The sequence below is a fragment of the Oncorhynchus keta genome, chromosome 4 (assembly GCF_023373465.1).
Source record: "Oncorhynchus keta strain PuntledgeMale-10-30-2019 chromosome 4, Oket_V2, whole genome shotgun sequence".
Lineage (NCBI taxonomy): Eukaryota > Metazoa > Chordata > Actinopteri > Salmoniformes > Salmonidae > Oncorhynchus > Oncorhynchus keta.
The window spans coordinates 16,627,686-16,654,778 of NC_068424.1; the positions used below are offsets into that span (position 1 = coordinate 16,627,686).

General features: G+C 42.2%; 1 protein-coding gene across 4 annotated transcripts; it reads right to left on the reverse strand.

Moving 5' to 3' along the window:
* Positions 1 to 1,213: 1,213 nt before the first annotated feature.
* Positions 1,214 to 9,563, reverse strand: LOC118369833 (MICOS complex subunit MIC26). Of its 4 annotated transcripts, none has more exons than XM_035754576.2 (9): positions 9,401 to 9,563; positions 5,796 to 5,912; positions 5,462 to 5,584; positions 5,281 to 5,313; positions 4,994 to 5,048; positions 4,809 to 4,904; positions 3,286 to 3,377; positions 2,606 to 2,695; positions 1,214 to 2,500 (listed from the first exon to the last, which is right to left on the reverse strand). In XM_035754576.2, exons 1-9 carry the CDS (start codon positions 9,419 to 9,421, stop codon positions 2,465 to 2,467), a joined length of 663 nt encoding a protein of 220 aa, XP_035610469.1. In that variant the 5' UTR covers positions 9,422 to 9,563; the 3' UTR covers positions 1,214 to 2,464. The 4 variants fall into 4 exon arrangements, with proteins under 4 accessions (XP_035610469.1, XP_052358168.1, XP_035610462.1 ...); XM_052502208.1 differs by having other exon boundaries at positions 1,214 to 2,504; positions 9,401 to 9,554; XM_035754569.1 differs by lacking the exon at positions 9,401 to 9,563 and adding an exon at positions 7,842 to 7,983.
* Positions 9,564 to 27,093: the final 17,530 nt, after the last annotated feature.

Genomic DNA, 27,093 nt, shown 5'->3' on the forward strand with positions numbered 1-27,093 from the left:
TTGTTAACCTGGTCCCATCAGGTAGTGTTGTTAACCTGGTCCCATCAGGTAGTGTTGTTAACCTGGTCCCATCAGGTAGTGTTGTTAACCTGGTCCCATCAGGTAGTGTTGTTAACCTGGTCCCATCAGGTAGTGTTGTTAACCTGGTCCCATCAGGTAGTGTTGTTAACCTGGTCCCATCAGGTAGTGTTGTTAACCTGGTCCCATCAGGTAGTGTTGTTAACCTGGTCCCATCAGGTAGTGTTGTTAACCTGGTCCATCAGGTAGTGTTGTTAACCTGGTCCCATCAGGTAGTGTTGTTAACCTGGTCCCATCAGGTAGTGTTGTTAACCTGGTCCCATCAGGTAGTGTTGTTAACCTGGTCCCATCAGGTAGTGTTGTTAACCTGGTCCCATCAGGTAGTGTTGTTAACCTGGTCCCATCAGGTAGTGTTGTTAACCTGGTCCCATCAGGTAGTGTTGTTAACCTGGTCCCATCAGGTAGTGTTGTTAACCTGGTCCCATCAGGTAGTGTTGTTAACCTGGTCCCATCAGGTAGTGTTGTTAACCTGGTCCCATCAGGTAGTGTTGTTAAACCTGGTCCCATCAGGTAGTGTTGTTTAACCTGGTCCCATCAGGTAGTGTTGTTAACCTGGTCCCATCAGGTAGTGTGTTGTTAACCTGGTCCCATCAGGTAGTGTTGTTAACCTGGTCCCATCAGGTAGTGTTGTTAACCTGGTCCCATCAGGTAGTGTTGTTAACCTGGTCCCATCAGGTAGTGTTGTTAACCTGGTCCCATCAGGTAGTGTTGTTAACCTGGTCCCATCAGGTAGTGTTGTTAACCTGGTCCCATCAGGTAGTGTTGTTAACCTGGTCCCATCAGGTAGTGTTGTTAACCTGGTCCCATCAGGTAGTGTTGGAAGAGGAGTTGGCTAAAGTACATCAAAATGTGGGACAGGCTAGAACTGCTGTAGTTCCTCGCCGTATCTTTTTCTCCGGATGAACGTTTTATGGTTAAATGGTTTTACAGGCAGGAAAGATAAATCCCTGTTTGAATAACCAATAACACACATCTGGAAAAATAGCCTTTGGACATGACCCACTTATCTCATAGCATGGACAGACTACCCTCCCTGTGTCTTTGTGAGAACACCAGAGGCATACACAGACCCTGACTTTCCATGTATCCAGCACCAGTAAATATGTGCTGAAGTTTAACTGTAATAACACAATCATATAGGAGTTTGGTTTATTAGGGCCATATCTCTGTTTATAGACAGTAGTTTTCTGGGAACAGACAATCAATACAAATATCAACCAATTCAAAATGAAAATCATCACCTGAAACACAAAATACTTCAAATATACACCACGTTTAAATATTCTTCAGTAGAAGTACATCTGTAACTTTTTAAATCATTTATGCAACATTATCGTAGTGCACTCTGTGGTGGATCAATGATGGGGGAATGTCTTTAGAAATAAATACATAAACATAACCAAAACAAGCCTGAGCAACAAGATGTAGACAGAAACACAGAAACGAGGTCAGAGGACAGCTGACAGGAGTCTCCTGTGTCCATTGGCATGGTTACAACAGGTTGGCATGGTTAGTTGGCAAGGTAACTGAGCAAGAGGGAATGTGATGTATCATGTTACAGGAGAGACAGCGGTATGTTAAGGTGCTCTGTCTAGGGTGTGTGTACACCATGGAGGAGCGGTGCATATAGGAGTGTTGAATGTGATTTCTATCCACACTGTTACAGAACACCCAGAACTAGAGAGTTTATATCACCTCTAGTAAGCCAGGTTATATCACTGAAAACAAATAGTATTTTTACGACAAGAGCCTGGTTCCAACCAATTTAGACATACAGTAGATTATGGTAATAACATGCTCTCACCACTGGTGGGTGTGATGACATGATGTAACGTCCTTCAAAATTCAAATACTTTTCTGTTTTGTGTGCCAACACTACGTGCACCGTGAGGAGCTTTGAGTCACACCGTTGCCACCTAGGGAAACACTCTCGGGAAAAGAGGGCTGTTGTGAATATAGGTGATTCTGTCAGAAGTTGCAGTCCAACTCCTCTGACAACCGTTGTTATCATGCCAAGAATCCTAATCCCCTATATTAACATCAGTCATTGAGGATTTCACAATTTCATGAAACAAAAGGCATAGGAGAACAGGGCCAGCAACAATCCACACCTAGGAACACCACATGATTGAACATACACACCCAAACACACTCTGACACAACATTAGGCCCACAACATGAACACGCAAAGTCAAATAAAACACCCTGGGTTTTACGGCTAATATAGATGGATAATATCGGTGAAACAATATACCGGCCGGGCTCCAATTATAACCTATCCTCTACGTTTGAACCAAATGTTCCATGACGCAACAAAATGTGATTGTTTTGGGACCTTTGATGCCATTAACTTTCAAAATCTCATGCGATGTGTCCAGGCTCTGTCTCAGCTAGCAGTGCTCTTGTCCTCGGTCTTCTCAGCCTGCCTGAGGGGAAACAGGAAGCAGGAATACACATCATTATTACTGAACACACCTCAGCTGAATCTCAAACATCTTTTTTTCGATTCTTTGTCATGATGACTAACCTTGCCCTTGCCAAATGGCAGGTCCTTCCAGAGCGTCTGCACAGCATCCCGACCCTGCTGACTCCAGCTGTACACAGAGTCCCTGCTCACCTGAGATAGAGACAACCACACACACACAAAATTGAAACACCTATGAAGTCTGACCTCAATCAGATAAACCATGTGACAGATTTAGTGCACAAAATGTCATTTAAAAACACCCAACACACACTAATCACTCATTAAGTGTCTAAACTATTCATAACTCACAGAAATACAGCCATTAAACCCCCCCCCCCAGTCAGCAGTCAGAGGTCCCAGCTTTCCTCCCTCCCTCTGAACGGCTGTCTCCTCATCACTTTCCTATCCTGCTGCTGTATCATACATCCTGTCTGTCTGATCTGGCTGTGTTGTTGCACACAGAAACACACACCTGTATCCTCTCTATCTCTGGGTCTGCCTCTCTCAGACAACAACATTAAACAGGCCTAAAATATACCAGGAATCCACACCAGAATAGGGCACCCCGCTTTGAAACCAAAGGGCAGACTATCAATCACGTACCCTCCCCACACACAATCGCTCTTATTTCACAGCCAGAACTTCCTACAGGAAACCACAGCCTTTCCCGTTAGAGAGAGGGGAAAAAGGGATGGAAGACACACACTAACATTTCACCCCACACCCACACCCACACACACCTTGGTTAAGGAGGCAGCTTGCTGGGGGTAGAACATGGAAGCACTAAGAGCCATCAGCCCGACAGGAAACACCAGCCTCTTCACCCTGGAACCTAGAGACACAGAGTAGTGCTGAGCGATTAGTGCTTTTTGAGGTCAGTTCCAGTTCCAGTTCGGTTTTAGAAAAATAGTCCCGGTTTTAGATGATTTATTATTACATTAAATGCATTGTGGGTTGAATGCTGTAACACAGAAATAAACAATGAATAAAAGTCCCATGATGGTTGTGACTGCCCATTACTGCTTATCACTTAATAACAATAATTTCTTCACCTTAGTTTAAAGCTAGAATCCTTAATTGAAACATTAAAGTGGACATCCTGCCTCATCTGTGGTAAAAAGCTGAGGGATGGGCCTGGATGTGGACAGCTGCTCTTCGAACATCTCATTACAAAGTCATGGGTGATAATATGGAGTTATTCCCTTCTGCTGCTATAACAGCCTCCACTCTTCTGGGAAGGCTTTCCATTAGATGTTGGAACATTGCTGCGGGGACTTGCTTCCATTCAGCCACAAGAGCATTACTGAGGTTGGGCACTGATGTTGGGCGATTAGGTCTAGCTCACAGTCGGCGTTCCAATTCATCCCAAAGGTGTTCGATGGGGTTGAGGTCAGGGTTCTGTGGAGGACAGTCAAGTTCTTCCACACCAATCTCAACAAAGCATTTCTGTATGGACCTTGCATGCGCAAGGGGGCATTGTCATGCTGAAACAGTAAAGGGCCTTCCCCAAATTGTTGCCACAAAGTTGGAAGCACAGAATAGTCTAGAATGTCATTGTATGCTGTAGCGTTAAGATTTTCCTTCACTGGAACTAAGGGGCCCGAACCATGAAAAACAACCCCATGACCATTATTCCTCCTCCACCAAACTTTAGTTGTCACTATGCGTTCGGGTAGGTAGCGTTCTCTTGGCATCCGCCAAACCCAGATTTGTCAGTTGGACTGCTGAATGGTGAAGCGAGATTCATCACTCCAGAGAACGCATTTCCACTGCTCCCACATTGAAAGTAACTGAACTCATCAGTAAGGCCATTCCACTCCCAATGTTTGTCTATGGAGATTGCATGGCAGTGTGCTCGATTTCATACACCTGTCAGCAACGGAACGGGTGTGGCTGAAATAGCCAAATCGACTAATGTGAAAGGGTCTTCACATACCCGTGTATATCAATGGATGTGGCAACTAAGGATTCTAAGTCATCATCACATCTCTGCTCAGGCTGTAGCAGCCAGCCAGCCATCTACAGACTTGCCAGGACAAGTGGCAGCAGTTCGCAATGAATTCTGGTCATTGTAGTTAGTGACTATGTTGAATATTGGCCTGCTGAAAACTACAACTTCCTACTACATGGCAGAGTTCTAACTTGATCTGATCTCTCTCTAGAGTAATGGCATATCGAGCTCACAGAAGAAGAAAAAATTACATGGATTTCAAATAATTGAACCGACGTCGATAAATTAGTTGTGTGTGCGCGTACACATCACCTTTGGCCAGGTACAATCCTAAGAAGCCAGAGAAGCCAACCACCCCGACGCTGGGATAGAGGTCCGGAGGAGGATCATTGAGGAACTCATATGTCTCTGAGAAAGAGAGAAACAGAGAGAGAGGACACAGTTTTGTTTATGTATGTGTATATAAAGGTATCTGCATGATATGAGTGTCTTCTCACCTCTCACTGTCCTGGTGGAGGCGCTCACAGTGGGCTCTACAGTCCTGTAGACCTCCTGTTTCACAAGATATGACATCACAAAGAGGAGATAGAGAACTTTAATCTATGCTTCAATCATAAGAAGCTGCTGAGCGGAGGACAGCTCATAATAATGGCAGGAATGGAATAGTCTGGATCAATGTGTTTGATAGCATTCCATGTATTCCGTTCCAGCCATTACTATGAGGCATAACTCATTGTGTGTATGTTAGTGTGTCAAGTCTTGGTAGACAGTGTCTGTCACCTACCTCAGCTTTCTCCAGGGCAACCAGACCCGTTACCTACAGGAAAACAAGAACCACAAACCTTAAATCTGAGGATTCCAAAATAAAATTAGAGAGGTGCCACATGAGATTGCCTAGATTCACCCATTGTGTTCCAGTTGACAGGTAAGTAAGAGGCATACATCTCTGAGGAAGAGGGGTGTACCTGACACTGGTTGGTGTAAGGCTCGGCCCATTTCCTCAGCTTGGTCACGCCCTGTTCCACTGGCCCCACCTCTGGCTCCACATACCGGAGCTGCGGCTCTGGAGTAACATAGAGGGACGGGAGCTGCAATACACACACACACTTTTCAATCAAGCAGCCTACAGCAACGTTTTCCTGTCTAAGTAATTTTATCTGCAAAGTGCCTTGTGGGAGCCTGCACCCACCCAAACAGCTCTTATTAGCAGATGAGCTTGGACACGCATGTCACCTGTCCCTTCATATAACTGCCAAATAATTGTTCTCGGAGAGGAGACAGAACAGCCATACTAACTACCTCTTCAATACTGAGACTCAGAGCTGCAGGTTTCTTCTTCACATCGCTGGTGGCCAGGACAGTTCCAGTGCCCGTCATCAGACCCAGGACCCCTGACACAGCGGCAAACTGCGGCACCTGGCAATGGTTACACATCATGATGCCGGATCATTACTTTATGGTAAATGTATGGCAAGAGTCAGGATATTCATGGCAGGTATTCAGAACCCTTGACTTTTTCCACATTTTGTTACATTTACAGCCTTATTCTAAAAAGGATTAAATAAAAAAAAATGTCCTCAATCTACACACAATACCTCATAATGACAAAGCAAAAACAGTTTTAAAAAAAATGTTTGCAAAAGTATTACAAATAAAAAACAGAAATACCTTATTTACATAAGTATTTAGACCCTTGCTATGAGACTCAAAATTGAGCTCAGGTGCATCCTGTTTCCATTGATCATCCTTGAGATGACTTGATTTGAGTCCACCTGTGGTAAATTCAATTGATTGGACATGATTTGGAAAGGCACACACCTGTCTATATAAGGTCACACAGTTGACAGTGCATGTCAGAGCAAAAACCAAGCCATGAGGTCGAGGAATTGGACGTAGATCTCAGAGACAGAATTGTGTCGATGCACAGATCTGGGGAAGGGTACCAAAAAATGTCTGCAGCATCGAAGGTCCCCAAGAACACAGTGGCCTCCATCATTCTTAAATAGAAGAAGTTTGGAACCACCAAGAATCTTCCTAGAGCTGGCCACCTGGCCAAACTGAGAAATCAGGGGAGAAGGGACTTCGTCAGGGAGGTGACCAAGAACCCGATGGTCACTCTGACAAAGCTCCAGAGTTCCTCTGTGGAGATAGGAGAACCTTCCAGAAGGACAACCCTCCCTGCAACACTCTACCAATCAAGCCTTTATGGTAGTGGCCAAATGGAAGAGTCACATGACAGCCCGCTTGGAGGTTGCCAAAAAAGGACTCAGACCATGAGAAACAAGATTCTCTGGTCTGATGAAACCAAGATTGAACTCTTTGGCCTGAATGCCAAGTGTCATACCGGGAGGAAACCTGGCACCATCCACCGCAGCATCATGCTGTTGGGATGTTTTTCAGTGGCAGGGACTGGGATACTAGTCAGGATCGAGGGAAATATAAACGGTTCCAGACTGGGGCGAAGGTTCACCTTCCAACAGGACAACGACCCTAAGCACACAGTCAAGACAATGGAGTTGAGAATGTCCTTGAGCCAGAGCCCGATCGATCATCTCTGGATACTTGAAAATAGCTGTGCAGCAACGCTCCCCATCTAACCTGACAGAGCTTGAGAGGATCTGCAGAGAAGAATGGGACAAACTCTCCAAATACAGGTGTGCCAAGCTTGTAGCATACCCAAGAAGACTCGAGGCTGTAATCGCTGCCAAAGGTGCTTTAAAGTACTGAATAAAGGGTCTGAATACTTATGTAAGCCTTATTTTTTTATTTCTACTAAATTTGCAAAAATGTCAAACTGTTTTTGCTTTGTCCTTATAGGGTTTTGTGTTGAGATTGAGGGGGGGAAACAATTTAATCAATATTTGAATAAAGCTGTAACGTAACAAAATGTGGAAGGGCAAGAGGTCTGAATAATTCGCGAGTGCACAAAATAAAGAATAAGGCTAATATATTAAGTATATTTACAAACCCGGACATACCCGGTTTGTCCAGTAATGCCATGGCCAGATTTATTAATAAAAATACGTTTTACGAGATTAACTATATTTTTGATCGCGAATTCAGATCGTAAAACGTCTTCTCTTTTAGCTCGTGATACATATGGCTAGCTAGTTAATGTTGAATATTGAAAACTAACCCCTTCTGTCTATGTTAACTTCATTGACCCTGGCCACACTTGTTGTAGTGGTTTGGTTTGCTGACGTTAGCTAGCTAGCCTATGCTCAGCCCAACCAACATCACTCTGTTAAACAGTATTTTACGGTTGTCATGTTGTAGTCTGTACTATTCTAAGATAACATGAATGTATCATACAAGATACAAAAAAAATAACAGTTTAACCGTTACCAGTTTCCAAACGTTTGACATTTCTCTTCCTGGTGACTTTGCTTTTGTACGGCAAGTCGGACGACAACAAAAACACTATCGGTATTGTGGAACAATATTTTTCTCAACAGCGACATCTGGTGGTGGCACACTATAGTGAGCATCACAGGTGAGAGCATACGACACACTTCCCCAACACAGTGGTGGAAAAAGTACACCTTTGTCATACTTGAGTAAAAGTGTAGATACCTGAATAGAAAATTACTCAAGTAAAAGTGAACGTCACCTAGTAAAATACTACTTAAGTAAATGTCTAAAAGTATTTGGTTCTAAATATACTTAAGTATCAAAAGTAAAAGTAGAAATCATTTCAAATGTATTGTATTAAGCAAAGGGCTTGTCTGTCTGTCATAGCTCAGCATTTATAATCAGCCCTCAGTCTCAGTAGGATAAATTATAGAATATTGTGGATAAAAACACCCTGTACGATGACTATTTCGAAAATAAAAAATAAATCAGAAACAATGTATTTACTATAATCTGAGTAGACACTGCTATTTCAAACACTTTGTAATTTGTATCCAGAAATAAATGTTCACTGTTAAGCTTTTCTGCTTTACTTGAGTTTTATTGAGTGTGTTGGCAGTGGTGTAAAGTACTTAAATAAATATATTTTTTTAAGTACAACTAGGTCGTTTTGGGGGGTATTTACTATTTATATTTTTGACAAATTTTACTTTTACTTCACAACATTCCTAAAGATAATATAGGGTCATCCCTTTTGCCTCTGATCTGGATGACTCACTAAATGCATGCAACTTTTGTAAATTATGTTGGAGTGTGCCCCTGTCTATCCGTACATTTTAAAAACAAGAAAATGGTGCCATCTGCTTTGCTTAATATAAGGCATTTGAAATTATGAATACTTTTATACTTAAGTAGATTTTGGACCAAATACTTTTAGACTTTTACTTAAGTAGTATTTTACTGGGTGACTAACTTTTACTTGAGTAATTTTATATAAAAGGTAGCTGTACTACTACATACTAAAGTATGACAATGAGTACTTTTTCCACCACTGTGTTGGGGAAAAGTGTCGTGTGCTCTCACCTGTGATGCGCACTATAGTTTGCCACCACCAAATGTCGCTGTTCCACAATACCGAAATCTGGTGTTTTTATCCCCGTTCGACTTGCCGTACAAAATAGTGATGTTGGATGAACTGAGCATTGGCTAGCTAGCTAACGTCAGCCTTAGCAAACCAAACCCCTACTACAGTAGTGTGGCCAGGGTCAATGATATTAACATAGACCGAATAGGTTAGTTATAAATAGTCACTACAGTCCCTGGTTTGAATCCAGGCTGCATCACATCTGGGCGTGATTGGGAGTCCCATAGGGCGGCACACAATTGGCCCAGCGTCATCGGGGTTTGGCTGGGGTAGGCTGTCATTGTAAATAAGAATTTGTTTACACACACACACACACACACACCGCACTGACCAAAAAGTTATTTTGTTGGCATGTACGTATGTCCCCATTACCAGTAAAATGTCATCAAAACCTATTTCTTTCACTTACTTGCTGTCCTGTTTCGTTCATTTGTTCTGTCGTTTCATTCTCAACCAGGATTTCTATGGAACGCCTTTTGGGTCTTTGCGTGTCAAAAAATATTTAACACTATTAGACGTGTCATATGACTGCATTTAACATAATTTAACGTGTTCATACATTTAACGTAGTTATTACACATTGATTACACGATCACTCGTATTGTATATGTCACAACGACTCATTGATAGGTATGCAATGATGCTGGTGAAGTTGTCTCGCACACCTACAGTGCTGGTCATAAAAAAAAGTTAGCTAGCTCATGGATGCAAACAATGTTCTTCCCCCAAACGACATCTGTTTCAGTAGCTATAGTGTTGGTAAAAGGTGAGATGCTTAGGTGAGCGAGTCGGTCAAGGATCAGTTCAGACGAGGAGTTAAAGTTTAACAATCTGCAGTTTATTCAGAGTAAAAGTATTGTGTACAGCGTATACGGGCTCTGTTCCTTGAACTCAGAGGGAGTCAGAAAAAGAGAGCCCCTAATTTAGACAGCATACATGTTTTATACAGTACAGAAAGTAGGTTGATTTCTAGGAGATCGGATCTTCGGATTGGATCAGGCTGGGGTGTAGTCATCCGGCATTGGCTCTGTTGTCTGTCCATCATCGTAGAATCCTGCCATGCCTGTTCTTGGTCGTCACACCATGTTCAGCTGAAAAGGAGATCTGGTGTGTGCGCTATCTTCAGTCACACAATGTTCGGCTGGGAAGGAGATTATGTGTGTGTGCTAGTTTGTCTCTAAGTCTAGGCTTTCTGCCAATCTGTGGGTGTCTTATCTGGGTGTCCTCGGCAGCTATGTGTGTACTGTATGTGCGTCGTCCCTGTCTTCTGGGGTCAGTGTGTAAGAGCGTATGCGTCCCTGTCCTGTCCTCAAGAGTCCGTGTGTAATGTGTGTGCGTCCCTATCTTCAGGGGAGTTGTGGCCGAACTGCCGGCTAGCACCTGTGGCTAGGAGTATCCTGTTGTGACAGTGTTCTGGATGATCAAAGTGAGTGTGTGTGTGAGAAATATCCTGTATGGGGCCCAACCTGTTTTACTATGAAAATACGTTATCCCAGCTATAGTAGTGTAATGTCACCTACATAAGAATTAGCATTCCTCTACAAATCCCTCTCTTCACGTCTCCCCAGAGACGTGACACAACCTAACTAGATCCATACACAAAGAGAAACTTCTCCCAAAGGGACTATGAAATAAGGCACGGTATTAAACAGAAATAGATATATATGTATTACCATCATGTTCTCCATTCAATCCCACTATGTACTAAGTTGGCTACCAGCCACCTAGGAACTTACAACCCTCATTTAACAGAGCGGAGAACAGCTCAAAATAAAAGTAAAATGATTGTCCACATAAGCCAACTTTTTCCAGCAGGAAAAAGTTGTGATTCCCTCTCTTCACATCTCCTAAGAGATGTGATATAGTCCAGATACATTACTCCAAGCAAAAACGAAAACATAATCCAAAAAGGAAAAATAGCCTAAACAAGGTAAGTCTATACGGAAATGGCCCACAAAGAAAAATAATTTCCCCCTTCCCATCCCAGATGGGACACGACATACAATGGAGAAGCTTAATCAATAAAGCAACTGGATCCCCCTCCTAAAATGGCTGCAAAAACTGAAAGATGGGTCTCATGCTCCATACCGTTATCTCGCACCTTGCTCCTGTTATCTAACAAAAAGACCGCTTGTTCTCGCAACCCCACGCTCTGAATGTGCCCTCCCTTCTGTATTTTTCCAGCATGAGAAAGTTCCATGGCCCTGATACTTTTAACAATGTTTCAAATCAGCTAGGTAGCATAACACATACATACCTCCACACAAGGCAACAGCAGATAATATTCAATCTTATATATGGTAATGGCTATAATGTAAAATAACCCCAAGGGTGTGAACAAAAATTCAGCAATGAATCATATAACAGTTACAAAGTTTAAACTACCTTCATGTCAAAAGAGAACAGCTCATTCAAAAACAGAACAAAAGAAAATAGTGTGAAATTTAAGTCCCCCTTTTGACACCCGCTAGGGTGTCACTCATCAAAAACAGGATAAAACTTTATTGTTATTGACATGTAAGATGTAGGATAAAACTTTGGTCATGGAAAACAGAGTAAAGAATTATTAGAAACCATCTGGTCCTCTCAGCTACTCCTATCCTGTACCAGGTGGGCTCCTTGCCACCCAGGGACTCTAAACCTTCACAACAGGGAGAACAAACATACTGGAAAGAAAACCTATCATAAAAATGTATAACAAGGAACTGTGGTGGTGTAAAATGTATTCTACTACCTCACCCTCAGCATACCATGGGTCATCCTCAGTCAGTCCCATCCTCTCCTGAAAGCATGCTTCCGTATCGGCATCTCCAACTGGAGCATCAAGCAAAGGCAACATGCCTGAAGCCTTCACCATATCTGTAACATATTTCTTAGAACACGGTATGATGCAAGCAGCACATCACATCAATAACAAATAATACAAGAATTAGGGTCAGAAATCCAGTAACCATCATATCAGTGCATTTACCAAACCAGGCCAAGAGAACAGACTCCTCCACCCCCTGTGGACCTCATCTTATCAGATAGTGCATCAAGCCCGCCCTAGATATCATCTGGACTGGTATTATTAGGAATATACGTGCAACATTGTTTACCGAACATCTTGCAAACGTCCCCCTGACTGGCAAGAAGCATATCCAAGGCAAGTCTATTCTGTCTGGAAACCCCAAATGTGGCCTCAAGCTGTTCAGACATACCAGTAAGTGCATCACGGGAGTTGATTATAGTAGATATAATTAATCCATGCAGTCTGTCTAGCATCCACCATGGCTGGACCCATAATAGGTAGTAAGTGCCAGAGTCCATCATTCCTACCCAAGGCCTGAAACTCATGAGGAACCCCCACTGGCACTCCCAACAGGTTAGTGTATGTCAACTACATCCTCTGTCCATGGAGCACTACGTCTATGTCTCCCATGGGATGGAATGTTTTCAGGTCCCCTGGTTACAGAACTCAGCAGCTGTTCAGCAGCAACATCAACAATGGTCAGTGGAATTATCACTGGTCAGACCACACGTATCTTGCCATTCTCCTCTAAGAATGGGTCTCAGCACTCTTTTTTGGCTCCACACATCCACCTCACATCAGCCAGACCACTAGTTTGGTTTTAGGCCTGTAACTGGCCAAGTGAAATTAATGGTTATGTTACTACTGCAATCAGCTTCAGGCAATCTCCCATAATCAAAACCAGTCCCAGTTCCTAATTGATCAATAGCCGAATAGTCTCTAACATTAATTACCTGAATGGTATTTTTAACACAGTGGTGGTAGAGGAGTGTGTCCGGCTACCTCTGGTCTTGGCAGTACCTTAATAGAAAACACACCCATCATGTCTGTCCTCGTCCTTTGTAGTCCGAGGGTGTGAGTGCCTGCATCAGAGAGCTTAATATTTGTTATGGTTAGTAGGATTTCATCACCTTTACAAAGTTCAACAGTGCTCCCAGGTTTCCCCATATCATGGAAAACCTATCCACCTTTGTGGGATCCTCTATGCTATAAGGATACCCTCTTCTCCAATCCTAGAACAGTCCGCAGTCGGTTATCATGTAATCTCTACTCTAACTTCCTGTCTACCCAGATCTAGGGATCTCTTATGTTCATTTTGGAACAAAATACACATCACTTGGCCAGAGCCAGACACATCCTCACTTCTATGAACAAAAACAGGGGTGATAGGACAGGTAGGGTTTACTTCATTCGAGAGTTGGCCCCGGAATTCTGTTAATTCCAGTTCTTCTCCCGAACTCTGTTTATTGTCCGACAGTGAAAAAGTGTCTTACCCCCCCGCCGTGCGATATGAATCTGGGTAGCTCTTTCAGCTAGCTGTCACCGGGGGTCTTCTATGGTCCCCAAGCCTCTGGGACTGGATTGAGTGACTTCACCTGTAGTTCACCTGTAATGCATAAAATCCTGGACATACAGGCTTGGTTAACAAACAAACAAACAATTTATCATATGTTTTATCTGATTATATCTTTAACTTCTATGTCCGTTTGTTAGCTACATTTTTAAATTATTAGTTTCTTATCCAATAGTCCCCATCCTATCCTAGACCACAATTTACCCATCCCCTTTGATACCTGGCTCTGCCCAGGTATCAACCTTACCTACTCTAAATAATGACTTAGGTAAGATTAGTATAGTATCCTTAATGTTCTGACATTATCCTGTAGGAGCGCCCCCTTCATTTTCCACATGTCCAACTCTCTCCCCTGTCTCCACTCAGCAACTGCTATCTTTGCCTGTCCTGCCCCCCCCCCCTTTCCAAAAACCTCTCCTCTCTTCTCTCCAACTTTCAAGGTCTCTGCAGTGCGGGGGAGGGCCCCTCCGTCTGCCTTTTCCCCTATCTGTAAAATACCATATCTCTGGGAACGTGAAAATCCCCTTAACCCAAACGTTTACTACAAAAACAAAACCTAATAATTATGATAATCCCCTCAAACTCAAATAATTTGTCTCTGTGTTTCATGTTTTATTCGTGTTTCTCCAAATTGTCTCCCCAAAAATACTTCTTAAATCCCCAGCCATTAGACACACACACACCTGTGATAAATGTGCACTGTCCCTTTAACATAACCTCAGCCTGCAATCCCCTCTGCGGGCCTTTCATTGTTCCCCATAATGAAAACAGATTCTAATGTTAGTCTACCTTAACCTCCTGTTTAATTTCAGTGGTGTTATCTGAACAATCAAACCAAAATCAATAACCGGGGAGTACTTGATCAGTGATGTCAATTGTGGAATTAGTGCCCTCTGGTATTATATCCGTTTTGTTAACTGTATGTTCGAAAGCCCAAAGCATTATTCCTACTACCACACCCGAGGTGAACAGCAATAGCACAAACATTGGAAGAGAGCATCCTAATCTTTCCCATGGTGCCCTATGTCGTCTAGAGCAAGGGTGCCCTTCGCTGGCATCTGAGGATTGGAGGCGTCTCCACATCCTTCAGTTGTCAGAGCTAGCAGAATTTGTAGCCGAATTAGATGCGATCAAATCGCTTCTGACTTCTGTCAGTGTTCTGTCAGGTGCTGGTGCTGGTGTACAATGCGTCAGGTGGTGCCAAGGTGCGCCTGGTTTACCTTTGACCTGGACTGAGTGTGAAGTAACTTCCTTCACTTCGTACGGTCCAGTCCACCTAGGATCAGCCCACTTTCTTTTGTGGACTTTGATCCTTACCCAGTCACCAACCTTTACCCTTGGTTGTTCCTGGTCATCCGTCAGCTCCCCCTCTGCGACCCGGTGTATCTGCGTGGAGAGAGCTGCAGATAATTCGGTCAGTTTTTTTACATAGTCAGACATTCCTATCTGGTGGACATCAAGAGGGGGCATATGACCTCCCTCTCTTGGCGGCCCAGGCATCACTCGGCCTGTCATTATCTCATGGGGTGAAAGATGTGTCCCTGCACCTGGTGAGGACCTCATGGCCATCAGTGCCAGGGGCAGGGCTTCCACCCATGTCAATTTAGTTCCTGCACAAACCTTAGCTATCTTAGCTTTCAAAGTCTGGTTACAGCGTTCCACAAGTCCCTGCGATTGCGGCTTATACACCGAACCGAATTTGTGTGTAATACCAAACCTCTCCTCAACCTGTCTCAGGTGTTGGTTGGAGAAGTGGGACCCATTATCGGATCTGATTTGTCGCGGGACCCCATACCTAGGTATGAGTTCCGTTTGTAGCCACTTAATGACTGACTTCGCATCCTCCTTAGCTGTAGGAATGGCCTCTACCCATTTAGAGAATCTGTCTACCATTACTAGCAAATATCTTTTTCCTCCCCTCACTTGATCTGCTCCCATGTCTGTATAATCTATGCTGATGTCTTGAAAACAGGCATTAGGTACCGGATAGTGACCCATTGGTGTTTGGTAAGGTTTCTTTGGATTGTGACTTCCACAGATGTCACAATTGTCACAGAACAAATCCGTCATTTCTTTCATGTAAGGATGCCACCACACGTAAGAGACTTTCTGACAAGTCTTCAGTTTCCCCTCCTGTCTCCCTGTCTTTAGCTTCCTGTAATGCTTCACGCAACTCGCCTTCCATTGTGCTAAGCTGAGTCCTATTTGGAGTTCCCCCTACCAAATAACCCGCCTGTGTCCACTTCAACTTCAACCCTTCCCAAACCTTCTTTATTGACTTCCACTGTTCCTTTCCTCCTGACCTATCCTGCATACGTTGGTCTAGGAAATCATTGAATTTCAGTTTTGGAGGTTGCGAAGTTGCCATGGTGTATAAATGAGTTTGACTATCTGAATATACTTAGCCCGTCACTGTCTTGCGACAGCGATGTATTCTTGGAGAAACTATTACTCGTACTCTGTCTTATCTCAGAGCTCCTCCGTCATATATTCAGATTTTGGTGAGACAATACAGCCCAATTAAACCCTTGTGAGACGCTGTGTACAGTTAAACCCTCACCGGTCACAGCCAGTCTGTTGGGTTACTAGTCAATTATCAATATGCCTCATTCGTATACTTCATGTACTCAGGTAGCAACTCTACAACACATTTAACCAGTCATGAGCTAGGTTATGGTATGTAAATCACCTAGTAGTAGTATCAACCGAACATTTGGTCATATTCAACACTTAGATTTATTCCTCATCAGTCGCTGCTGACATCTCTGAATAATATCACTAATCAACAAATAGACCTATTCCTCATCGAACGCTGTCGACATATCTGAATAGTATCTAGAATCAAGCTAACATTGCAATATCCTCCAACCTAACTCATCTCAGTTTTTTAACACATACAATTCAATTCTGCATCACCTTAACTTTAAACAGTCAATACATTGCATTCATATTTCCACAATTCATTTACTTCACTGCTCAATGAAATTTGTTAAATTAAATTTACACAAAACTCATACTCACACTCGGTATTACTGATCTTAAATTTGGAGTAGACTAAGCGACAATATGCAAAGTTTGTTTTAACAGGTTTTGCTTACCTTCTTAGTGGTCGACCTGAGATCAGTTCTCCGAGTTGAGCAGAGCTTTGTCCTCCCCCGAATTGGCTCGTCTTTCTCCTTGAACCGTCCTTTCACCAATTCGCTCCCGTACTCTCACGTTTTATGGGTCTTTAGTAAACCATCCTCTGCTACCAAGAATTCTGTTGGTAAAAGGTGAGATGCTTAGGTGAGCGAGTCGGTCAAGGATCAGTTCAGACGAGGAGTTAAAGTTTAACAATCTGCAGTTTATTCAGAGTAAAAGTATTGTGTACAGCGTATACGGGCTCTGTTCCTTGAACTCAGAGGGAGTCAGAAAAAGAGAGCCCCTAATTTAGACAGCATACATGTTTTATACAGTACAGAAAGTAGGTTGATTTCTAGGAGATCGGATCTTCGGATTGGATCAGGCTGGGGTGTAGTCATCCGGCATTGGCTCTGTTGTCTGTCCATCATCGTAGAATCCTGCCATGCCTGTTCTTGGTCGTCACACCATGTTCAGCTGAAAAGGAGATCTGGTGTGTGCGCTATCTTCAGTCACACAATGTTCGGCTGGGAAGGAGATTATGTGTGTGTGCTAGTTTGTCTCTAAGTCTAGGCTTTCTGCCAATCTGTGGGTGTCTTATCTGGGTGTCCTCGGCAGCTATGTGTGTACTGTATGTGCGTCGTCCCTGTCTTCTGGGGTCAGTGTGTAAGAGCGTATGCGTCCCTGTCCTGTCCTCAAGAGTCCGTGTGTAATGTGTGTGCGTCCCTATCTTCAGGGGAGTTGTGGCCGAACTGCCGGCTAGCACCTGTGGCTAGGAGTATCCTGTTGTGACAGTGTTCTGGATGATCAAAGTGAGTGTGTGTGTGAGAAATATCCTGTATGGGGCCCAACCTGTTTTACTATGAAAATACGTTATCCCAGCTATAGTAGTGTAATGTCACCTACATAAGAATTAGCATTCCTCTACAATAGTTAGCTAGCTAAATATATAGCTAGGTTTCATCTAAAATATCCCTAATTTGAGACAGTTCTTGTTTGATTAATGGTGGTCTATGTGAAGCTAGCCACAATAAGGATTAGCCACAATAGTGGACTTTGCGTTTAGCCTTAAAAATGAAAGAATGGCATAGTTCTACTATTTGTATGAATTTGCATCACTGTCAATGACATACTTTTATTTTGAAGGCAAACTGCAAATTCCCCTATTGTGCCTAATCCTCATTGTGGCTAGCTTCACAACACACAACCCGATCCGGTCGAGCGTCACTAGCCAGATGAAGCTAGCTTTGGGGAACAGAGTTAAGTAGCTGGCTAGCTATTTATTTTCATGACCTGAAGTTCAATTTAAATAGGCAAACAACAAGTGGCAACCAAGCTAATACTTACTCATAAGGATTCCTAAATCATTGCTAAGAATAATGAAAATCACTGCAGCTTCTACTGGTCATTGTTTTCAGGCTGGTTGTATTGGTGCTAGCTAGGTACCCCAGAAGTCGAACTAATTATACTTTATTACCAAAGCAGTATTGTAAATACATTGTTTGTGGCCGGTGTTTGCTTGTTTGCGGACTTTTTTGTACAGCTTTGACTGTGCTACTGTATCTTTTTTGATATGCAAAGACTCAAACGGTGTTCCACAATGAAACAGCAGGGAACAGGTCTCAAACCCTCGACCTTCTGGTTCAAAGTCCAGCGCACTATCGACTGCCGCAAAAGAATGCTCGAGTGGCAGTGTCGATATCCGCACTTATAAACCCAGAGTCATTACACTACTCCTTCCTTTCAAAGAGTGCGTCCTCGCGCTAGCTTGCGACTCTATGTCTTACAGGAACACGCTCACGGGCCAAGCCCACGCACTGTCGTGGATGCAAGGTTCGATCTCTTCTGACACCAATGTAATGAAACAGTGCTCGACCAGTCGGGGGAAAAGACAACATCACCCACGACAGAGAACGGTTGATTGTCAAGGGCAATGAATTCCATTATCTTGGCTTTAATGAATTTTGCCCTTGAGTTGTCTCGCTGAAATATTCATACTCTTTTAAATGACTGCTCGACTTGTGTTGACTGCTCGAACCACACAACACACGTGGGCTAGGTTAGGAATGCCTTGTTGCACGTGCAGTGCAACATTTTACGTGGCGTCATTACGTCATGTTATATAGGTATGCACGTCAGGTTTGACATGGGTTTTGCACATCGGCCGATACCGATGTTGGCATTTTTAGCTATTATCGTCTGATTCCGATATGTTCACCAATATATCATGCATCCCTAATAAATACCTTTGACATTTAACATTAGCTATCTAGCCACATTTATGACTAGCTAAAAGAGAAGGCGTTTTATGGTCTGAATTTGAGAAAAACATTTTTTATCACAAAACATTTTAATTCATAAATATGGCCATGGCATTAACGTTACTGGACAAAACGGGTGTCACATTATTTAAAAAAAATACTTGTAGCTAATGTTAGCGTTATTCTTTGTTTTGTGCTAAGCTTTGCCCTTGTTATGTAAGCTAACGTTAGTGTAACTTACTTTCAATACCTGTAAATAACATGAGCAAGTCTACTTCTGATAAGCTTCCCAGTAAAGCATTAAAAACAAACAACCCAGAAAAGAGCTAAAAATAGCCCATAATAATATATGCAGCCTGAGAAACAAGGACCATGAAGTCAAAAACTAGCTTGTAACAGATGACATTCATATTCTGAGTATCTCTCAAACTCACTTAGATAATACCTTTGATAGTGGTAGCAGTACATGGTTATTATTTATGTATTTTTTTACCTTTATTTAACTAGGCAAATCAGTTAAGAACAAATTATTATTTACAATGACGGCCTAGGAATGGCCTAGGCAGTGTGTTAACTGCCTTGTTCAGGGGGAGAACGACAGATTTTTACCTTGTCAGCTCGGGGATTCGATCTTGCAACTTTCGTTACTGGCCCAACGCTCTAACCACTAGGCTACCTGCATGTAGCGAAAAGACAGAAATACCAACAGAGGAGGTGTTACGGTCTATATTCAGAACCACATTCCTGTAAAGCTTAGAGATGATCTAATGTTAAATACTGTTGAAGTAATATGGCTACAGGTTCATCTGCCTCACCTTAAGCCCATTCTTGTGGGAAGCAGCTATTGACCACCAAGTGCTAACAGTCAGTATCTGGATAATACGTCACATAATAATTTAAAGCATTCATTAATTTTTTACGTAGTTTATTACACTCACTCGTATTGCATATGTCACAACGCTTCAACAGTATCTGGATAATATGTGTGAAATGCTTGATAATGTATGTTATATCAACAGAGAAGCATCATTTCTGGGTGATTTAAATATTGACTGGCTCTCAAGCTGCCCACTCAAGAAAAAAATTCAAACTGTAACCAGTGCCTGCAACCTGATTCAGGTTGTCAGTCAACCTACCAGGGTATTTTAAAAAAGCACACGAATGAAATCAACATGTATTGATCACATTTTTACTAATGCTGCAGAAATTTGCTTTAAAGCTCTATCTAAATTCATAGGATGTAGTGATCATAATATAATAGCCATATCTAGGAAAACCAAAGTTACAAAGGCTGGGCCTAATGTAGTGTATAAGAGGTCATACAAGAGGTGTTGTAGTGATTCATATGTTGTTGATGTAAATAATATTTGCTGGTCTGTGGTGTGTAATGAGGAGCAACTTGATACATTTATGAAATGGCTTATTCCAGTTACTAATAAGCACCCATTAAGAGAATTACTGTAAAAATGACTGTTTTGGAGCACCTTAAATTACATTTTTGGGAAAAAAGGCAAACTCGGCTCCATCATTCATTGAATCAGATGGCTCATTCATCACAAAACCCACTGATATTGCCAACTACTTTAATTACTTTTTCATTGGCAAGATAAGCAAACTTAGGGATGACATGCCAGCAACAAACGCTGACACCACATCCAAGTATATCTGACCAAATTATGAAAAGCAAGAATTGTACTTTTAAATTCCTTAAAGTCAGTGTGGAAGAGATGCATTTTTGATTTTGTCTATAAACAATGACAAGCCACCGGGGTCTGACAATTTAGATGGAAAATTACTGAGGATACTAGCGGACGATATTGCCACTCCTATTCCAAATAGCCGACCAATCAGCCTGTTACCAACCCTTAGTGAACTTGTGGAAAAAAATGTGTTTGACCAGATACAATGGTATTTCACAGGAAACAAATTGACAAGACTTTCAGCACACTTATAGGGAAGGACTCTCAACAAGCACGGCACTTACACAAATGACTGAGATTGGCTGAGAGAAATTGATGATAAAATGATTGTGGGGGCTGTCTTGTTAGACTTCAGTGCAGCTTTTGACATTATCGATCTTAGTCTGCTGCTGGAAAAACATATGTGTTATGGCTTTACACCCCCTGCTATAATGTGGACAAAGAGTTACTTGCCCAATAGAACACAAAGGGTGTTCTTTAAGCCAGAAAGGAAGATTGCGTAAGTGACTCAACCTACTCAAGTGATTCACTCCTCCTAGGGACGGCATGGAAGAGCACTAGTAAGCCAGGTACTCAGCCCCCGTAACAGGGTCAGAGGCAGAGAATCAAAGTGGAGAGAGGAGAACCGGCCAGGCAGAGACAGCAAGGGCTTTTCGTCGCTCCAGTGCCTTTCTGTTCACCTTCACACTGGGCCAGACTACACTCAATCATAGGACTTACTGAAGAGATGAGTCTTCAATAAAGCCTTAAAGGTTGTGACCGAGTCTGCGTCTCTCACATGGATACGCAGATCATTACATAAAAATGTAGCTCCATAGGAGAAAGCCCTGGTTCCAGCTGTTTGCTTAGAAATTATAGGGACAATAAGGAGACCTGCGTGTAAGAAGACGTACGTGTAGGTATGTACGGCAGGACAGAAATTGGAGCGATGGGTAGGAGCAAGCCCATGTAATGTTTTGCAGGTTCGCAATAAAACCTTGATATCAGCCCTAGCCATAACAGGAAGCCAGTGTAGGGAGTCTAACTCTGGAGTAATATGATCCAATTTTTGGGTTCTAGTCAAGATTTTAGCAGCCGTGTTCAGCACTAACCAAAGTTTATTTAGTGCTTTATCCGGGTAGCCAGAAGGTAGAGCATTGTAGTAGTCTAATCTAGAAGTGACAAAAGCATGGATCAGCTTTTCTGCATAATTTTTTACAAAAAGTTAGGAATATGGAAATAAACTGTCCTTTAAATATTCTTCATGCAGTGGCTTGCGAAAGTATTCACCCCTCTTGGCATTTTTCCTATTTTGTTGCCTTACGACCTGGAATTAAAATGATTTTTTGGGGGGTTTGTATCATTTTATTTACACAACATGCCTACCACTTTGAAGATGCAAGATATGTTTTATTGTGAAACAAACAAGAAATAAGACAAAAAAAAATGGAAAACTTGAGGGTACATAACTATTCACCCCTTCTGAAGTCAATACTTTGTAGAGCCACCTTTTGCAGCAATGACAGCTGAAGTTTCATAGGGCATGGCACATCTAGCCACTGGGATTTTTCCCCATTCTTCAAGGCAAAACTGCTCCAGCTCCTTCAAGTTGAATGGGTTCCGATGGTATATAGCAATCTTTAAGTCATACCACAGATTCTCAATTGGATTGAGGTCTGGACTTTGACTAGGCTATTCCAATACATTTAAATGTTTCCCCTTAAACCACTCAAGTGTTGTTTTAGCAGAATGCTTAGGGTCATTGTCCTGCTGGAAGGTGAACCTTCGTCCCAGTCTCAAATCTCTGGAAGAATGAAATGGGTTTCCCTCAAGAATTTCAATGTATTTAGCGCCATCCATCATTCCTTCAATTCTGACCTGTTTCCCAATCCCTGCCGAGGAAAAACATCCCCACAGCATGATGCTGCCACCACCATGCTTCACTGTGGGGATGGTATTCTCGGGGTAATGAGAGGTGTTGGGTTTGTGCCAGACATAGTGTTTTCCTTGTTGGCCAAAAAGCTCAATTTTATTCTCATCTAACCAGAGTACCTTCTTCCATATGTTTGGGGAGTCTCCCACATGCCTTTTGGCGAACACCAAATGTGTTTGCTTATTGATTTATTTTAAACAAGGGCTTTTTTCTGGCCACTCTTCCGTAAAGCCCAGTTCTGTGGAGTGTACGGCTTAAAGTGGTTATATGGACAGATACTCCAATCTCCGCCGTGGAGCTTTACAGCTCCTTCAGGGTTATCTTTGGTCTCTTTGTTGCCTCTCTGAATAATGCCCTCCTTGCCTGGTCCGTGAGTTTTGGTGGACGACCCTCTCTTGGCAGGTTTGTTGTGGTGCCATATTCTTTCAATTTCTTAATAATGGATTTAATGGTGATCGGTGGGATGTTCAAAGTTTCTGATATTTTATAACCCAACCTTGATCTGTACTTCTCCACAACTTTGTCCCGGACCTGTTTGGAGAGCTCCTTGATCTTCATGGTGCCACTTGCTTGGTGGTGCCACTTGCGTAGTGGTGTTGCAGACTCTGGGGCCTTCAGAACAGGTGTATATATATACTGAGATCATGTGACGGATCATGTAACACTTAGATTGCACACAGGTGGACTTTATTTAACTAATTATGTGACTTCTGAAGGTAATTGGTTGCACCAGATCTTATTTAGGGGCTTCATAGCAAAGGGGGTCAATACATATGCACGCACCACGTTTTTTAAAATTTTTTAACCAAGTTTTTTTTTTTCCACTTCACCAATTTGGACTATTTTGTGTATGTCCATTACATGAAATCCAAATAAAATCCATTCTAATTACAGGTTGTAATGCAACAAAATAGGAAAAACACTTTTGCAAGGCACTGTATGGTCGTCAAAAAGTGTTGACATGCTTGTCAAATCTTATCTACTATTAAGAGCTGTTTGGGTGGGTGCAGGCTCCCACAAGGCACTTTGCAGATAAAAATACTTACATGACAAAGTTGCTGTAGCCTGAGTCTCAGTATTTAAGAGTTAGCTCGTATGGCTGTCTGGTCTCCTTTCCAGGAACAATTATTTTGCAGTTAAATGAAGGGACAGATAACATGTGTGTCCAATCTTATCTGCTAATAAGAGCTGTTTGGGTGGGTGCAGGCACTTTGCAGATAAAATTACTAACAGGACAAAGTTGCTGTTAGGCTGCTCGATTGCAATATGTGTGCGTGTTAAAGCTCCCATCCCTCTGTTACTCCAGAGCCACAGCTCAGTTATAGTTGAAGTCAGAAGTTTACATACACCTTAGCCAAATACATTTAAGCCAAATACATTTAAACTCAATTTTTCACAAATCCTGGCATTTAGTCCTAGTAAAAGTTCCCTGTCTGGTCAGTTAGGATCACCACTTTATTTTAAGAATGTGAAATGTCAGAATAATAGTGGAGTGATTTATTTAAGCTTTTATTTCTTTCATCACATTCCCAGTGGGTCAGAAGTTTACATACACTCAATTAGTATTTGGTAGCATTGCCTTTAAATTGTTTAACTTGGGTCAAACGTTTTGGGAAGCCTTCTACAAGCTTCCCACAATAAGTTTGGTGAATGTTATCCCATTCCTCCTGACAGAGCTGGTGTAACTGAGTCAGGTTTGTAGGCCTCCTTGCTCGCACACGTTTTTCAGTTCTGCCCACAAATGTTCTATGGGATTGAGGTCAGGGCTTTGTGATGGCCATTCCAATACCTTGACTTTGTTGTCCTTAAGCCATTTTGCCACAACTTTGGAAGTATGCTTGGGGTCATTGCCCATTTGGAAGACCCATTTGCAACCAAGCTTCCTGACTGATGTCTTGAGATGTTGCCTTAATATATCCAGATAATTTTCCTACCTCATGATGTGATCTCATTTGTGAAGCGCACCAGTCCCTCCTGCAGCAAAGCACCCCCACGACATGATGCTGCCACCCCCGTGCTTCACTGTTGGGATGGTGTTCCTCAGCTTGCAAGCATCCCCCTTTTTCCTCCAAACATAACGATGGTCATTATGGCCAAACGGTTCTATTTTTGTTTCATCAGACCAGAGGACATTTCTCTAAAAAGTACGATCTTTGTCCCCATGTGCAGTTGCAAACCGTAGTTTGGCTTTTTTATGGCAGTTTTGGAGCAGTGGCTTCTTCCTTGCTGAACGGCCTTTCAGGTTGTCTATATAGGACTCATTTTACTGTGGATATAGATACTTTTGTACCTGTTTCCTCCAGCATCTTCACAAGGTCCTTTGCTGTTGTTCTGGGATTGATATGCACTTTTCTCACCAAAGTACGTTCATCTCCTTCCTGAGGAGTATGACGGCAGCGTGGTCCCATGGTGTTTATACTTGCATACTATTGTTTGTACAGATGAACGTTGTACCTTCACAGGCATTTGGAAATTGCTCCCAAGGATGAACCAGACTTGTGGAGGTCTACATTTTTCTGTCTGAGTTCTTGGCTGATTTATGTTGATTTTCCCATGATGTCAAGCAAAGAGGCACTGAGTTTGAAGGTAGGCCTTGAAATACATCCACAGGTTCACCTCCAATTGACTCAAATGATGTCAATTAGCCTACCAGAAGCTCCTAAAGCTGGCATTTTCCAAGCTATTTAAAGGCAAAGTAAATTTAGTGTATGTAAACTTCTGACCCACTGGAATACAGCAAATTATAAGTGAAATAATTTGCCTGTTAACAATTGTTGGAAAAATTATGCACAGAGTAGTTGTCCTAACCGACTTGAATTTGTTCTTAAGCATCTCCAATCCAAAATTAAATCTAGAATCGGCTTCCTATTTCGCAACAAAGCATCCGTCACTCATGCTGCCAAACATACCCTCGTAAAACAGACCATCCTACCGATCCTTGACTTCGGCGATGTCATTTACAAAATAGCCTCCATCACTCTACTCAGCAAATTGGATGCAGTCTATCACAGTGCCATCCGTTTTGTCACCAAAGCCCCATATACACTACCCACCACTGCGACCTATACGCTGTCGTTGGCTGGCCCTCGCTTCATATTCATATTGGGGCGGCAGGGTAGCCGAGTGGCTAGAGCGTTGGACTAGTAACCGAAAGGTTGCAAGTTCAAATCACCAAGATGTCGTTCGGCCACTGTTCCTAGGCCGACATTGAAAATAAGAATTTGTTCTTAACTGACTTGCCTAGTTAAATAAAGATAAAATATTTGGCTCCAGATCATCTAAGTCTTTGCTAGGTAAAGCCCCGCCTTATCTCAGCTCACTGGTCACCATAGCAGCACCCATCCGTAGCACACGCTCCAGCAGATATTTCACTGGTCATCCCCAAAGCCAATTCCTCCTTTGGCCGCCTTCTAGTTCTCTGCTGCCAATGACTGGAACGAACTGCAAAAATCACTGAAGCTAGAGTCTCATATCCACCTCACTAATTTTAAGCACCAGCTGTCAGAGCAGCTCAAAGATCACTGCACCTGTACATAACCCATCCAACTACCTCAACCCCATACTGTTATTTATTTTGCTCCTTTGCACCCCAGTATCTCTACTTACGCACTCATCTTCTGCATATCTATCACTCATGTTTAATTGCTGTATTGTAATTATTGTAATCTATTGTATTATTGACTGTATATTTGTTTATTCCATGTGTAACTCTGTTGTTGGTGTCGCACTGCTTTGCTTTATCTTGGCCAGGTCGCAGTTGTAAATGAGAACTTGTTCTCAACTTGTCTACCTGTTTAAATAAAAGGTGAAAAAAAAATACAAAATAAAATAAATAAAACAGCTAACATTGTGGGCTAAGTTAGGAATGCTGTGTAGCGCAACATTCATATGGTGTCATTACATCATGTACCTATGTTATACAAGTATACACGTCAGCGTTAAACTAGACATCGGCCAATTCAGATGTTGGCATTTTTAGCTAATATCGGCCGATTCCAATATGTACACCGATATATTGTGCATCCCTACTTTAAACAGTATTTTACTGTTGTCATATTGTACTCTGCCATTAGCTACGTCTGTACTATTCTAAGATAACCTGGATGTATCATACAAGAGAAATGTTTAACCATTACCAGTTTCCCAATGTTTGATATTTCTCTTCCTGGTGACTGCTTTTGTACGGCAAGTCGAACAGGGATAAAAACACCAGATTCCGCAATTGTAGAACGATGATCATCAGAGACTTCTGGTGGTAGCAAACTATAGTGAGCATCACAGATGAGCACACACTTTTCAGCATCAGTGACGGAAGAGGTACCCATTTCTCATACTTGAGTAAAATGATTAGATACCTTAATAGAAAAATACTCAAGTAAAAGGGAAAGTCACCCAGTAAAATACTACTTGAGTAAAAGTATAAGGTTGTAAATATACTTAATTATAAATCATTTCATATTTCTTATATTAAGCAAAGCAGATGGCACCATTTTCTTGTTTTTAAAATGTACGGATAGACAGGGGCACACTCCAACATAATTTACAAAAGTTGCATGGGTTTAGTGAGTCAGCCAGATCAGAGGCAAAAGGGATGACCATGTATTATCTTTTAGGAATGTAGTTAAGTAAACGTCATAAAAAATATAAATAGTAGAGTACAGATACCCCCCAAAACAACCTAGTTGTACTTTTAAAGTATATTTAGTACTTTACACCACTGCCAACACACTCAAGTAAAGCAGAAA